The 16,426-nt window shown below is 35.8% G+C and overlaps 1 protein-coding gene across 4 annotated transcripts in view; it reads left to right on the forward strand.

Moving 5' to 3' along the window:
• The window catches only part of COL12A1 (collagen type XII alpha 1 chain), a 97,739-nt gene that overhangs the window by 50,478 nt on the left and 30,835 nt on the right, over positions 1 to 16,426 (forward strand). For all 4 annotated transcript variants that reach the window (XR_014317303.1, XM_082758044.1, XM_082758042.1 and 1 more), the window contains exons 32-46: positions 2,131 to 2,260; positions 3,151 to 3,290; positions 4,559 to 4,688; positions 5,201 to 5,343; positions 6,390 to 6,519; positions 7,560 to 7,702; positions 9,351 to 9,480; positions 9,678 to 9,797; positions 10,407 to 10,553; positions 11,396 to 11,512; positions 11,956 to 12,102; positions 12,561 to 12,635; positions 13,212 to 13,351; positions 13,966 to 14,089; positions 14,289 to 14,432. Coding sequence is in view for 3 of the 4 variants with exons in the window: in XM_082758044.1 (XP_082614170.1) it covers positions 2,131 to 2,260; positions 3,151 to 3,290; positions 4,559 to 4,688; positions 5,201 to 5,343; positions 6,390 to 6,519; positions 7,560 to 7,702; positions 9,351 to 9,480; positions 9,678 to 9,797; positions 10,407 to 10,553; positions 11,396 to 11,512; positions 11,956 to 12,102; positions 12,561 to 12,635; positions 13,212 to 13,351; positions 13,966 to 14,089; positions 14,289 to 14,432 (1,960 nt within the window). In the remaining variant the exon portion in view is untranslated. The remainder of the gene's footprint in view (positions 1 to 2,130; positions 2,261 to 3,150; positions 3,291 to 4,558; positions 4,689 to 5,200; positions 5,344 to 6,389; positions 6,520 to 7,559; positions 7,703 to 9,350; positions 9,481 to 9,677; positions 9,798 to 10,406; positions 10,554 to 11,395; positions 11,513 to 11,955; positions 12,103 to 12,560; positions 12,636 to 13,211; positions 13,352 to 13,965; positions 14,090 to 14,288; positions 14,433 to 16,426) is intronic.

Genomic DNA, 16,426 nt, shown 5'->3' on the forward strand with positions numbered 1-16,426 from the left:
AAAAAGTGCTACTTAAAAATGCCCTCTTCTGCGGTGGGAAGCTGTTGTGGTTACTGACACATGACTCAGAGTCTCAGATGAAAACCACACATGTTTAGCTTGTTCCTGTAATCAGAGATCACCATGTTCAGAAGTGTATCCAGGAATGTTTTGGATACTTATGCACCCGTTTCTACTTTCTTCTGAACAAAATACATTTCAGTTAAAGTAATTGAATTGTTGAATGACTTTAGTTGAGAAATCATTAAAAGAATAAGAAGCAGCAGCAAGGTTAATTCATTTTTTTTGCTTGTACTGGAGTGAAAAAAAAAGAACTATGGGCATTCTGTGGAAATTTGTGCAGTGACAAAGGATAGACTTAACTAATCTTAATGGACATAATTATTCACAACTGGATAAAGTCCAGCAGTGGGAGCTGGAGAAGACTCCATTTTCTGAGAAAAGCATGCTCTGTTCACAACATATTAATGTCTGCAAATAATTCTCAGTCACAGGATAGTAATTACTTACTTTTTGTCACTATGATATTTGATTAAACTGCTGTGGCTGGGTCCCCAGGACTGTCCCACTAAATTATAAAATGGAATTTCTGGAAGGTCTTAATTTCTCTTTAATACTGGTCTCACATCTCATGGCCTTGGCATCAGGAGTGACCACCACAGATGATTTGAAGACTACATGGCAAAAACTGCGGTTTTTCATCAAACTGTGGAGACCGCTGTGATCATTTAGGGACAGATTTTGAAAGACAAATAGACATGAAACTATGGAGGCAGCCACAATAGGATGCTAAAAGCTTTTATGGTTTGAACTGTGTTTTGGACACTTCAGTACAAATCAAAAGTTTCCTTGTAAATTAAAATTATTCAATGAAATACGAAGATGAGTGAATTCTTGCTTGTTATCACTTCATCAGCATAAGATCTTATGACAACATACACATATGAATTGAGTAGGCTTTGAAAATAAGTAGGTAGTCTTAAAAGTAAAAAAGATGCTCTAGAGCGAGTGCACTTTTCACACAATTAAAAACACAAAATCTCAAAATTCCCAGATGCCAGAGATCTGAGTATTATTTGTAATGCACTGCAAATCTTTTCCTTGGTGGAGATTGTTGGAACAGGATTATATATACCCCCTCTGAGGACTGGAGCACCTGTCCTGGAAGAAGGGCTAAGAAAGGTGGTGGTGTTTAGCCCAGAAATAAAAGTCTGTGGGGAGACCTTATAGCAGCCTTACAGTATTTAAAGGGAGCCGAAAGCTAGGGAGGGACTCTTCATCAGGGGGTGTAAGACAAGGGGTAATGGTTTAAACTAAAAGAGTGTGGATTTAGATTAGGTGTAAGGAAGACATTTTTTACTCAGAGGGTGGTTGGAACACTGGAACTGGTTGCCCAGAGAAGCTGTGGGTGCCCCATCCCTGGAATGTTTAAGGCCAGGTCAGATGGGGCTTTGAGAAACTTGACCTGGTGGACGGCGTCCCTGCCCATGGTAGGGGAGTGGAATGAGATATCTTTAAGGTCCCTTCCAACCCAAACCATTTTGTGATTCTACATTAAAGAAAAATTGGAATGAAAGATGTATAATGATTTTAGACTTTTAACAAGGATGTATTAGAAACAGAAGTGTCATGTTATAAACTGCATGAAATCAAGGATTGACAATGTCAATCAAATGTTATATTAGAGATCTGCAGGGTATTGTAATTTATTCCATGCTTGCCTTCTACCTGAGAGTGGAGCATAATAAGGGCAATTCACAGTCTGTCAAAATGAATAAAAGACTTTTTCATGATTTCAATATTATATAGTCAGATGCAATGTGGAGAAACAGCGCTGTTCTGGCACAGAACTGACAATGTGTGATTGTGGTTACATGCAAGTTTGGAGGTCTTAAAGAATACTGGCTTTGTGTTGCTGTACTCTCTCTGAAATTTTAAAGATAAATATGAATATGTATGAAAATATTATTCAATGCCTACTGTCAGCTTCCATCCCAAGAAGATTGCACAATACGATATACCATAGTGTTTTCCTTTCAGCATCAAATGATTACATGGTTCATTATTACAGAAAGCATAAAAACAGCAGCATGAAAAGCACTTTAATCTTTTCCTTTTGTTTTACTGCAGACGATGGTAGGTGGACGGCAGAACAGTGTAGTGATACAGAAGCTGCAGCCTGACACACCGTACGCTATCACTGTGTCCTCAATATACGTGGATGGTGAAGGGGGGCGAATGACAGGACGAGGCAGAACCAGTAAGTAACTTTTTGTGGTCTTCTTGTTAGGTGTGAAAAAAATTTGATGTATTGCATTTCAGATTAGATGAGAAAATATTTCTATGGTGAAATGCATCATGCCTATTTGTTATTTGTCCTTTGGTGGATTTCAAGTTTCTAAACTAATTTAGGATGGCCTATCAGTCTACTGCTTAAAGAGAAATCCTAAGCCACTAGTTTTAGACTTCTGAAAGCTGAAACCCTAATGCTACCATTGAACTTCCTCACTTTAATCTGTTTAATTGTCCCCTTTATGTCACAATTTAACCAAAATGAGGGATTGGAAGGCATGTGACTCTCATATGTGTGCTGTTAGGTGTAAGTTTACTATCTTCTTGTAAGCACCTTCCATTTGGAGGCTGGCCTTTACAGAGTGCAACTTGAGATTGTACTATTTTATGTTAACAATACTGTTTTAGTCCTTCTGTGGAAAGCACTGAGTGATTTGCTAACAGAGGCACTTCAGGCATAAAAAACAATTCCCTGTTTTTTCAATTACTTAATTAATTGTATATTTAAATTATCTATTTATTAATAGATTTATTAATTAATTTGTACTTTATTTTTGAACCTGCTTTGGAAGGTCAAACATAGCAATGTGCTTGGAGAGAAATGAGGAGAACAATCCTAATGAACTCATGGTATAATTTTGAAATAATGTTCAGATATTTTTTTACCATATTTAGCATTCCTTATGCTGTTGGGCGGGTCTGATGTGTTCTGATTGTTGAATACAAGTAACGTTTGACATGAACTATTAAATCTGTTTTTAAAAAACTTCCCATTAACATGTTGCATGAGCGTAATCAGATAGCACAGGGTAAGAGAATGTGGCACCACATTTCTGACAGCTCATTGATCTGTTTCAGAACCTCTCACTACTGTGAAGAACGTGCTAGTTTATGACCCAACCACCAGTACTCTGAATGTTCGATGGGATCATGCAGAAGGAAATCCTCGCCAGTACAAAGTATTTTATGGGCCTACAGCTGGAGGTGCAGAAGAAATGGTAAATCCTTCTGTGGATCTTACTATCCAATAATTGCAGCCCATGGTGGTAGTGAGAGGAATGCTGTGGACTGACTGCTGTCTTGTCTGTCTACACCATGGCTTTTTCAGTTTGTATCCACTCTGGAGCAAATGCAGGACACCTCCATGAAAATCATTTATTCTCAACTCTAATACTGATATTTCATTTTATGTATTTGACCTTAGCATGGAGATTTAATACCATACACATTATTTGTTTGTTTATTCTTAGGGCGGTGCATGTGAGCATAAAGCTGATTTCAGGGTGTACAAAAGGCTGTAAAGTCAGATGATATTTCTACCCATTTTTACTATTAAGAAGTCATATGGCAGTAGACAGTCATTTGGGATGATATTTTTGAAAGCATAAAAAAAAAAGATTAGAATCCACATGGGTGGATTCTAATCTTCTAAAATTAGTTAATTACTAATGAGCTAAAACAATCTTGAAAATAGGATTCGATCACACTTGTTGCAGATTGGGAAAATTTTTTTCTTTTCCACTTCTGTTTCATTTTCCACATCTGCGCAAGTTAATGTGCCAGTGAAATAAGGACTACATGAATTACTCCTATTTCAATAGCATCCCCAGAGCTAAAATGCCATGGAATTTTACTTACAACATGAGGTGCTCATTACTTGTTGTCATTAGCATGTTGTAGTGTTATGTAATGCTGATTTTGAAAGTGATTTAATGACTCTCGAGCTGCTAAATAGTAGGCATTAAAAAGATCACTGTAGATTCTCTTTACTGATAATAGTAGAACAGGATCAAAAGTGAAAGTCAGCTAAAAGCAATTGTACAGGAGAGCATAGGACTTAATAACCATTGTCCAAGACAGAATCTTCCTGAAAGACAATTCTAGAAGATAACGTGAACTCTCTTACCTCAAGTATCAACAGCTTTCTTCCATAATGTAGATTTTATTACATCCAGTCTAGAAATGAGATATGGTGGACAAGGTGATTGTTAAAGGAGGGGAAATTGCAATCTGCCATTTTGGATTGTGAGATTACTGCTATATTCAGCAAAAACAAACAAACAAACAAATATTGAAATTCTCTTGGGTTAAATCAGATCTAGGTTGATGTTAATAGGCCTGCCTATGTTAAGTGCAGCACCCTTGTGGGTTAGTAATCTTGCATATAATCTAAAATAAATATCAACACTAACAGAGATGCAAAAAGCTGAACTTCTTGCATTTTCATGTAAATGTTACGCCTCTATATTTCTTTTTAAATTTGTAGACCACAGTACCTGGAAATACAAACTATGTCATCCTGAGAACTCTTGAGCCCAACACACCTTATACTGTAACTGTGGTTCCAGTTTTTCCAGAAGGGGATGGTGGACGTACGTCTGACACTGGCAGAACTTGTAAGTAAAAACAGTACTTTAAAATAAAATGTTGGGATTTTTGTTTAGTGACTCAAATCATTAGAAATTGAAGTCTTCTAATTCATTTATATCAATTATAGAGTTGTTTTTTTTTTTTTTTTTTCCCCCAAGCTAAAACTTTACCTGCACGTTTATGGTTGTAGCTCTGTAACTTATTCTTTTTCTTTGGAGACTTTCAGTTCATTTATCTCAGGCAAGTTCAGCTCTTATATTGTGAAGCTAGCTTATTGTTTACTTACACACAACAGTAAAATTTCAATTCTAGTGCCAGTAGCTGCCCTGCTGCCTGGCAGGGATGCATTTAAAGATTAATAACTAAGATTCTTAGCTTCATAGAAGGGTAAATAAATAACATTAGGGTAATACAAATCATGTGTTTATTTTGGGCAGATGTATTTCTCAGCTTATTTTGAGCACTGTTGAAAATTCAAGTAGAAGTAGAACTTATGTAAGCAGCCTTGTAAACTTAATTTTAATTATCCTTGACCTAGTGGAGAGAGGAACACCGAGAAACATTCAAGTTTACAATCCCACACCAAACAGCATGAATGTCCGTTGGGAACCTGCTCCAGGTCCAGTACAGCAATACAGAATTAATTACTCTTCACTATCTGGCCCAAGGCCATCAGAATCTGTAAGTAATTTAGTTTTTATACAATTCCTTAAAAGTGTGTGGAGGATATTTCTTCCTTCAATGAGTGTAGAACAATAACAATAAATGTAGGCCAACCATCTGCCTAGAATTGTCCCTGCTGAAAATACTGTACTGATAGAAATTTAGTATATTGTAAACAAAAGCTTAATTTGGTGAAATGAAAAAAAAAAAAAAGGAAAGAGATAAGACTGTCACACTTAAAGCTGATTAATGGGTATCCTTTATTTTACTGCAGGTAAAGATGAGTTAAAATCTTTATTTTATAAAGTCAGAAGGGAACAATATTTATTAGGAAATGTTTAATTCTGAAACCAGATGCCAAGTTTATATGATATTACCACTGGATCATCTCTTTGCCCTAAATCATTAGTGCTTAAATAGGACTGGGTGAGCAGTGAAGTCTGCATAGGGGTAAAAATTTGCCCTCCAGATGTGAAGTAAGAGTTCTTGGATTTGTGTAGAAATGGGTGCAGGTTTAGATATAGGCCTGTGAATATACTCATATAAAATGTGCACCCATGTTGTACATAAATATGTTTTTGTGTAAGGAAGAATAAGAATTTTTAATGAGTCATTGGTATCTGTAAAGTGTAACTGCATAGTACTTTACACATGAGTAGGAACCTATCAATTAGAAAATGACCTTTACATGTCAGGAAATCATGATAGAATTTGCATTTTTTGTTTTGTGTTCCTGATTTATTTATTTATTTATTTATTCTGAACAAATTTAATGTAAAATATAAGGTAAAACAAAAACATAGCAGAACAAGCTCTCCATTTGCAGAATTAACGCTCCTTATGTATTTATTTATTTATTTTATTTATTTATTTAGTAGCACCTGCTGTTGAATTGATATCAGTGTTATTTGGTTATTTTAAAATTGTGTTATTTTTCTTGAAAAATACACATCATGGTAATGTTCCCAATTTTTCTATATTTCATTCAAATTGTTATTCTAAAAAGATATGGCATAAATTGAAGATTTTTTTTTTAATGTAGGTGCACTTTCTTTCTGTTTTAGATTGTGGTACCAGGCAACACTCGTGATGTGATGCTGGAACGCTTGACTCCTGACACTGCTTACTCGATAAATGTTATAGCTCTGTATGCAGATGGAGAAGGAAATCCAAGTCAAGCACAAGGAAGAACATGTAAGAGGCAGTACTTGTTTTGTGAAATCTATTTCAAGACTGATGTGTGAGGATTCTATAAAATTGGTTACAATCAAAAATAGTGTAAGCCATTCAGTGCAACTCAGATATCAATATGTCTGAATTACACACAGAATCACACAGAATTTTCTAGGTTGGAAGAGACCTCAAGGTCATCGAGTCCAACCTCCAACCTAACGCTAACAGCCCTCCACTAAACCATATCCCTAAGCTCTACATCTAAGCGTCTTTTGAAGACCTCCAGGGATGGTGACTCCACCACTTCCCTGGGCAGCCTGTTCCAGTGCCTCACAACCCTTTCAGTGAAGAAGTTCTTCCTAACATCTAACCTAAAACTCCCCTGACTCAACTTAAACCCATTCCCCCTCGTCCTGTCACCAGGCACGTGGGAGAACAGGCCAACCCTCACCTCGCTACAGCCTCCCTTGAGGTACCTATAAAGAGCGATAAGGTCACCCCTGAGCCTCCTCTTCTCCAGGAGCCTCCTCTTCTCCAGGGAGACTTTAAGACTGAAGCAATTGTAGGCCTCCATGGAAGCGAGCTGTTGCTATATTGCCTGGCAGCTGGAGTACATGCATAATAACCAAACTCACTTTCACTTGTTAAGTAAGCCTAATTTGAATTTATATGTTTAAAAAAGAGTTTAAAAAATATTCTTTAAAATGTGTTTAAAGACAAATATCAATTTCTCTTTCTGAAAACAAATAGCATGTAAAGATGGCTAGAATTTGTTGTCAACAGAAAAAAAAAGTGCTTCATTCTCTGTGTCTTGCTGATAATTGTATGTCAACCTTCTAAATGCTAATTTGTTTTGCTGAAGAGGCCTAAACATTAAAAACGATCTTACAACTTAGCTTGCAGAAATGAAGTGTAAAGGAACTTGCTATGTAACTCATAGGCCAGCACTCTTTTGCTGTTTCTATACTTTCTCTATTAAATCCTCATATACATCTAAAACTCATAGATGTGATAAGCTGTAGGTGTACTTATGCAGCGTTCTGTATTTTTTTTTTCTCTAGTGCCTCGCAGTGGTCCAAGAAATGTGAGAGTGTTTGATGAGACCACAAACAGCCTTTCTGTACAATGGGACCATGCTGATGGGCCAGTCCAGCAGTACAGAATCATTTATTCACCCACTGTGGGAGATCCTATTGATGAATATGTAAGTTCTGTCATTCTTTAATAAGCACCAAGATGGTTTTGGTTAATTGCTTCAGCTACGGAAAAACGAAGACACCTGTTTTACCTTGTAATACACTTTGGGTGTTTTGTGGGTTCTTTGGTCATTTTTAATTCTGAGAAGCCATGTTTTGTAGAAAACATTTTTTTTTTCCCACAAAATTGCAGAACATATACAGTTTAATGAACCAAATTTTGTTTAAAATAGTGTTAAAGATGTGAGTCAAATTGTTAATCAGAAGATTCTGAGCAGAGCCTGCTTCCTGACATTTAGTTAAAAAATTGTGCTACAGTGAATAGCCATCCATTACTTCATACTCCATTAATTATGCAGTCAGTGTGCTAAAATACAGAATAAACATGTCTGCTTTTCATAAATTGAAGAGAGTTGGCAGAGCTTAATCAGAAAGCAATGGTAACTTTCATTCAGCATCTAACTTGTATTTGTAAGGTTCAGTATGAATTGTGTTTGTGTTTAATTTCCTGTAGCTTAATAAGCTTAATAAGCACAAGTTAATCTGATGTTTATAAAATTCTCTGAATGTTTATAGCAAAGCCAAACTCAGATCGTATAGAGGGCAATGGTGGAATTTCTACTGACTGCCACTAGCCAAAATGTAACATGTAGAGCATGTTACTAAATGCTCTAACTGCTTATATATGTACAGGACATGCTGAAAATTCACTGATTGAAAATTTCCTACTGGACCTGTTATGTAGGGCACAACTAATTTTGAACACACATATCTTCTCTGCAGAAAGCATTGGAAATTTCATAAAAATAGCAAGTCTGAAACAACTGAATTCTTTTATCAAGTAATAATGGAAAAGGTTGACTGGGACATACTTTTGAGATATGTTAAGTTAATTTCTGTAGTTTCAGTGCTTTATAGCCCTTTTTTGAAGCAGAGGCACTTTTTGGACTATGCCTACCTGTTGATTAGAATGAAGCAGTAGTGCACAGCTACACCAAGACATTCAGGAGATTAAGGGTTGCATGAATAGGCAAGTTTTTTCATATCAAAATATTCAGAGCTTCTTTCTCAGAACAACGTGTTTCTGCTGAAACAGTGATAGCCTGACATGAGGATAATGAAGAGATAGAAAGGAAACTGATGAGTAGTTTAAATGGCTTCGTCTTCCCTCCTTGTTTTAGGAGCTTTTTATTCTCTTTTTCTGTCTCCAAATGCATCATCATGACTTTTTCCTTTCTGTAAGGGAGCAGTACTGAAATACTGAAATCTGGGGGAGAAAATGCAGCATCTCAGCGTGGTTGTAGAATCACAGAATCATTTAAGTTGGACAAGATCTTCAAGATATAAGTCCAACCATCAACCTAACCTGCTGAGTCCCATCACTAAACTATGTCCCTTGTGAGGGTAGAGGCTGAAGAGTCAATCTGATTTATCTTTTTATGTTGGCTTTATAACAGTGCTTTATATTTTAAAATAATGAGTACTAAGAATTGTTCCTACGCTATAATCCTTAAAGTATCCTGAATGACTTGATCTACATGTACAGTGGACATAAAAAAAAAAAAGCCAAACAATATTTTAGTTCTACTTACTGCTTTTGTTGATCAGTTACAGTACTGTGAGTTTGTTCACCTCTGTTTATTTTATATGTTCTAGACCACAGTTCCTGGGATAAGGAATAATGTGATACTCCAACCACTTCAATCAGATACACCATATAAAATAACCGTTGTGGCTGTGTATGAAGATGGTGATGGTGGACAGCTGACTGGAAATGGAAGAACTGGTAATTAATTTTAATATTTTATATTGTTTTTAAAGTCTAGGATATATATTCCTTGAGCAGTCCAACATTGTTAAGGTCTCATTATGTTAATGATATCTGTTACATGGTTATTTCCCTACAGAGTTACAATACAAGTTTCTAGAGTTGAAAAAGCATCCACTAGTCTAATTAATTATCATGTTTTTCTTTCTTTTTAGTTGGTCTGCTTCCTCCTCAAAATATGTATATAACTGATGAATGGTATACACGATTCAGAGTTTCCTGGGATCCTTCACCATCCCCCGTTCTTGGCTATAAAATTGTATATAAACCTGTGGGTAAGAAAGCTAAGTTAATTCTGAGTACAGCACTTTCAAAAATAGTGAGTAGCTAATGCAAGATCAGAATAAAAATAACATGTATCATGAAATATGTGTGCTAAAGGATCCCTTATTTACTCATTTGATGAAAGCTTAAGTCTTATAATTGTTTTGTAAGAACTACCAAATACAGTGTTTCATACAGAGTCTGAATTTTATTGACATTTAATACACAATCTAACCAGTAACTAGATAAAGCTTGTTTTTTCTGTCTGTCATACTTGTCATCCTGAGGATACAAACTGGGGTATATGAAATTAGTATTGGACAGATATTTAGGTACTAAGATCTTTTATAACCTTTGTTTTATATGACAATGAAACAATATACATATCTTTCTACAAATTAAATATGTATATTGCACAATAGCTTGTAAAGCTATGCATGTTCTGTTTGCAACAGTCTAATATGTTAAAATTAGGTGATTTAAGAAATTAGTATTTTGTTTTATAAATAAGATTAACAATTAACGACACATTAAAGGAGGCAGTTAATTCTGTAACACACTTAATCATGAATCTTTCTCTCTCTCTCTGTATTTATTTTGATAATTCCTTTCAATGAAAGGTTCAAATGATCCCATGGAGGTTTTTGTGGGAGAAGTGACTTCCTACACCTTGCATAATCTGTCTCCCAGTACCACTTATGACGTGAATGTCTATGCCCAGTATGACTCTGGAATGAGCATACCTTTGACAGATCAAGGCACTACATGTAAGTCAACAGAATTTTGTTGTAGTCATGTTAGGTACATATGCTGATCTGAGATAATGTTGATTAAGACGGTATTTTTAAGGCTGGGTGTTTAGATGGTCTGAATATCCTCTCATAGTGAATACTTGTCACCCATCAATGATATAGTTTTTAGAAACACTAATCTTCAGAACAATAATGGAAATATAGTTTAAAGTAATGATTTGATGGTATAATATTTTCTAGTCTGCTTCCTAAAATTGTATTTATCAATTTTATTTAGCAATTTTAATTTTAGTTGGGGTAAATCTATAATTTTCTCCAAGATACTAAAGAATTTAACCATGCTAAACAGGTCTAGGCTTTTTGCTACTCTGTCTTTATCTCATGGGAATGTCCAGGCATTGAAACTTAACCTTTTTGGAAGGAGATGATTTTGTTGATTCTTTTTTTTTAAAGAAGTTTCTTAAAATTTCTTCAGTTAAGACAACTCAATCATCCTGAATTTTGTTTACTCGGTACATGCTTTTCATACTGCCATATATATGAATCAGTTTCCAATTTTTAGAAGTTTCTTATTTTATAAAGAGCTCCACTTACTTCATGTGAAAACTGATAAAATGAGCTGTTACCCAATATACCCAATATGAGAAAGGTATCAGACTTTGGGCTTTTGTAAATAGTGAGGCTGGGATCTTTAGGGCATAAGAAAAGACACAGAGACTTGACTAGAACTGTTCTTTTCTTCTATAACTCTTAAAAAATCAGGTTCTGCTAATGTAAATTTAATTGTGATGTAGTTCTTTCAACATCTATTATGTACTGCTTTACAGAGAGCAATTTTTGTCTTTCTATGTTCACAGTATATTTAAATGTCACTGACCTAACGACTTACAAAGTGGGTTGGGATTCTTTCTGTATCCGATGGTCAGCTCACCGGTCAGCAACTTCCTACAGACTAAAGCTGAACCCAGCTGATGGTAAATACATTTCATTTTTTGCATTTTATGGAAACATAACTGTCTTGTTTCAGTGGCAGAATCACTTATTTGGTATGGTAGAAAGCCTCCACCAGAAGTTGTGCTGCATTTGATTGAGCTTTAAAGATCTGAACCACCTGTGGCAGTGAAAAATTTGCAAAGAAGCACTGCTTATTATCAAATTAACTTTCAGTAGTGGGAATTTTCTAGTTACCAGGCTTTTTTACATGCACACTGGGATGTAGTTACTCTCCTGTCTGTGCCAGGCATCATAATCACTGAATAATCTTGGTCTAGAAAGGCTTTTTCGGGATAACAATAAGACTGCTGTCCAATTCATTCCATCCTCCTCTCAAGTACCTAATTTCTAAATTTATTTACACACATATTAAAAGGGAAATACTGGATTCTAATTTTCTTTCCATTGGGCTTTGTTTTTACAGGATCCAGAGGACAGGAAATTACAGTTCGTGGATCAGAAACAAGCCACTGTTTTACTGGACTCTCACCAGACACAGAATACAATGCTACCATCTTTGTTCAGACCCCTAACCTTGAGGGACCTCCAGTCTCTCTGAGGGAGCATACAGGTAGGTAATAGACACTGTGAACCATAAGTTTTGAACATAGAACTTGTTTCAATAGTAGAAATTGTCTTGTTTCTAAATGGCTTCCAATACCTCTTTTAAGCTATCTTTCCTCTTTATGCCAGTGTATTGTTAACTGGAGTTTGAGGGAAAGAGAAAATCTTATGTTCTTCAAAGCAAGTATTTCCTAGCACTTGGATGAAAAAGTGGGTCAACAGAGTGCAATGTTATTCAGCTCATACAAATCTTTTCCTCTGTCATAAATGAAATGATACAAATTTTTAACATCAAGTATAATCTCATTACCTTTGTAGCACTAGAAAATTTTCTTTGGTAATTACGCATTGGGTGGGTTAGTGACAAAAGATTTGAATGTTTCTGTGGTAATGTAGTACATAATATAGAGTTTTCCTTTAATTAAATATTTTTTATTGAGACAGAATATGTTTGTTTTATTTCAGTTGTCAAACCTACAGAGGCACCAACTCCACCGCCTACACCTCCCCCACCTCCCACAATCCCTCCAGCTCGGGATGGTATGTCTATTTGTGAATTTATTCAGTATTTTTACATGGTTACTGCCTCAGGGTTTTACCCTATTTTTTATAAGTTTAAATTGATTTAAAACTAGTGCAGTATTCCAGGGTCTGGAGATAAAGATGAATTTCCTAATTGCATAGATAGAGCTTTATTGCAGAATTTCCTAATTGCATAGATAGAGCTTTATTGCAATCTGAAATTTCCTGGTTTAAAACAGCAAGATGCATACCTTTGGGGAAAAAAAAAATCAAGATATTTTGTAGCTCTGCAGAAAACCTGTGAGCCTAACCCTCAATAGACAATTTGATTGCTACGGTAGCTGCTCAGAAAAAATGTCATTTAAGATATTTGCATTTGATTCTTGAGCTCTTCTTCATTTCTTGCACCTTTCTTTGGGAATTTTTAAGAAATGTTTTCATGCTGAGCATAATCCTCCTTTCAGGTTGACTGTGCAGGAGGAGAAGTTTGCTGAATATTTGTCATTTTTGAATATTAAATTTTTGAAATAATGCTCTTTATTTCACTGTGCTATGAATGGTAAGTTTCAATTATTCATTTTCTTGGTCTTTCAGTATGCAGAGGTGCCAAAGCAGACATAGTATTCTTGACTGATGCTTCCTGGAGTATTGGTGATGACAACTTCAATAAAGTAGTAAAATTTGTTTTTAATACAGTAGGAGCCTTCGACTTGATTAATCCTGCTGGAATACAGGTAGGTTTGTTGTTTCCATTGGGTAAATTTTAGAAGGAAATTGAAGCTTATGCTGGATTACTAAAGTTAAATTTGATTTTTCCTTTCTTACAGGTTGCTGTCAGTTTTCTTTTGTATTTGATTGTTCAATGTTTGTGTATGGGTGTGCATTCATTAATTACGTTAATAACATTCAGTAATTATATTCAGTGATATATGTACTGTATGTACTTAAGGCAAGAGAGTACACAAACTTGTATATGTCCAAATTTATTGACATTCTGTCACCAGGTACTTTTACCAGGTATCTCCTAAAAAAATGAAAGAGATTTTGAAGAAAAGTTATGGTTAATTTATGCTTGGAAGCAGAGAGTACATACTGTATTAACTGCACCATAGTAAACATTTAATCATACTTATATAAGATCATATCCCATTTTGTACACAAAGGAAATTCAAAGTGTTGTGTGTACATTGCTGTGATGGTATCTGTGTATGTAAATATGTGTGAGGGTATATAATCATACATATACGGAAAATATTTTTCAGTTAATGTTTACCACAATGCATGTTTCAATGGAGTGAGTTTGAACATGGAGATATGTGACTGAATATTGTTACATATTCCCCTTCAGGTTTCATTTGTGCAGTACAGTGATGAAGCAAAATCTGAGTTTAAACTGAATACATTTGATGACAAGGCCCAAGCCCTGGGAGCTCTTCAAAATATTCAGTACAGAGGAGGAAACACACGGACAGGTAATTCTGAGCAGTAATTATATTTCTTAAAGATAAATTGCTCTTGGAAATTGCCTCATTATCATAATATTTAATGGTTGAAGGATTAAGTTTTTATACTTTTCTGTTTTGGTTGTGTGGCTGTCACTCTGTCTCATAAAGTAAGGAATTTCTTCTCCTGCAGATAATATGACTGACTCATTCATTATGCACTTTGCAGGCAAAGCACTAACATTTATCAAAGAAAAGGTTTTGACTTGGGAGAGTGGCATGAGGAGAGGTGTTCCCAAGGTACTTGTTGTTGTCACAGATGGTCGATCACAGGATGAAGTGAGGAAAGCAGCAACGGTCATACAACACTCTGGTAAGCAATTCACAGTACCTAGCTATTTTATTTCCTTACTGTGTTAAGCAATGCAATTTATAAGCAGTGCTTCAGTTGTTTGTGAATTCTTTACTCATCATTTATGGACTCAGAAATGTATTGTCAGTGGTTGGACTCACTCAAAAGTATTTAAAGAATTTAGACTTTTTGGGCCAGACTTACTTTTTCTTTCTCTATACTTCCTTCTGTGGAAGCATATGGCTTCCCAGGGCTTTCAAGGAATACCTTATGCATATTGTTTCACAGAACTGACTTTTGGTTACTTCTCCTTGCTGTGTGGACCCCTGGCATTATTGTAAAGTGTGCTCCATTCTGGTGCCTTTGATATACTGGGCCTGACTTTTTGACTTTTTTCATGTTTTACTTGTCATGGACTACAGGAGCTCCACTGAATGGAGGTGCTCTTGCTGGAGCTGGGTCTGAACTGACTTCTCCATTGTCTTTTCAGCTGAGAAACATTGCATTCCCTCTTTAGATTGCTGAGTGTGACTTACGTGCAACTAAGCATTTATTCCTTTCCCTGCTCTCAGTAGCCTTTACTGAGATTCCCCAGCAGTCTTGCATTTAATTGCATGAACCACCTGGAGAGCAGTTTTCCTGAGTAAGGAGATAGACTTCCTTATACTGGAAGCATATTTTTGGCAGTATATTACTGGCTTGTAAACCACAAGTGGTCATCTTGACTGCCTCTGCGATCTGAAAGAATCATCTCTGTCTGGGTGACTTCTAAAGATGTTTGGCTAACCTGTTCATAAAAATCTCTATATCCCCTCTGGATAATCTGCTTCAGTGCTTATCTACCCTAACAGTTGGAAACCTTTTCCTCATATCTCACCTAAGTGTTCTTCAGGCTAATGAAGCTGTTGTCTTCATTTACCTACTTAACCAGGAAAGCAATTGATAACTGTCCACTGTAACAGGCCTTCATATTTGAAGCTTTTTGTCATTTCCTCTTTCTGTCTTTTCTTTTCTAGACTAAACAAACTCATTTCCTTCAACCTCCTGCTGCTGATGTTTTCCAAACCTCTTATCACTTTCCCTAGCTACTCACTTCTTTGCATCTTAAATGTTGTACTCAAAGCTGGACAGAATATTTCAACCAAAGTTTCAATAGTATTGACTGCAGACAATAACTATGTCCCATTTCCTTTTGAAAAATTCAAAATGTAAATAAAGTTGGGTTTATCATGTGCAACAAACGTGAATTCTGTGTCAAGCCTCCTGCCAGCATTTCCATTACCTGTAAAGGTCCTTGTCAATGAAATTTTTGGGGAGAGGTTTTTCTATTTAGTGCTGAATTGTATAGAGGCATTTTTTCCCCTGCTTTCTGGTGTAGCACAAGAGGTCAAATTATCATATGGAAGATTAGGTGGGAAAAGGAGAGGAAGAAATGAGTCAGAAGAATTCTGTAAGTGCTATAAGATAATAGAAATCAAAATGGAAGGCAAGGAGGCACTACTTTAAGGACTCGAAGAGGCAAATCACCCAGACTTCTGTCACAGATTATGGGGAGATTATCCTTTTACACCTAGTGATAAGATTAAATTCTAGAGACTGCATTCTTCTCATTTTACTTAAGCCATCTAACAATTAAATATCTAGTCTAAAGTGATCATGTGGAGCCCTTTTATAGTTATTGAAGAGAGCAACAGATAGGCATGTACAGAACACAGTTTCTCCTGTCTTGAAATTCATGTTTTAGGGAGGTGAACTGAATTGTATTCTGAATCTGTCCCTGTTTGTGTGTTGAGTATAGAGTAAGCCTAGACAACTAGCTTATACTTTTTTATAACTTGGAAAGTAAAAATTGGTGAAATGGTCCCATCCTGAGGTGGCAAGAGGTAGAATATTGGATAACTAATTTAGATAACTGATACTTTGCAGAGATATTGGACACAGAACAGGTTTAAGATATGGTAGAGTTGAGAGGATCATACATTTTATATGAAAGAGACCATGCAGCCAAGCCTGTG

This window comes from Aythya marila (assembly GCF_965140915.1).
Source record: "Aythya marila genome assembly, chromosome: 3".
Lineage (NCBI taxonomy): Eukaryota > Metazoa > Chordata > Aves > Anseriformes > Anatidae > Aythya > Aythya marila.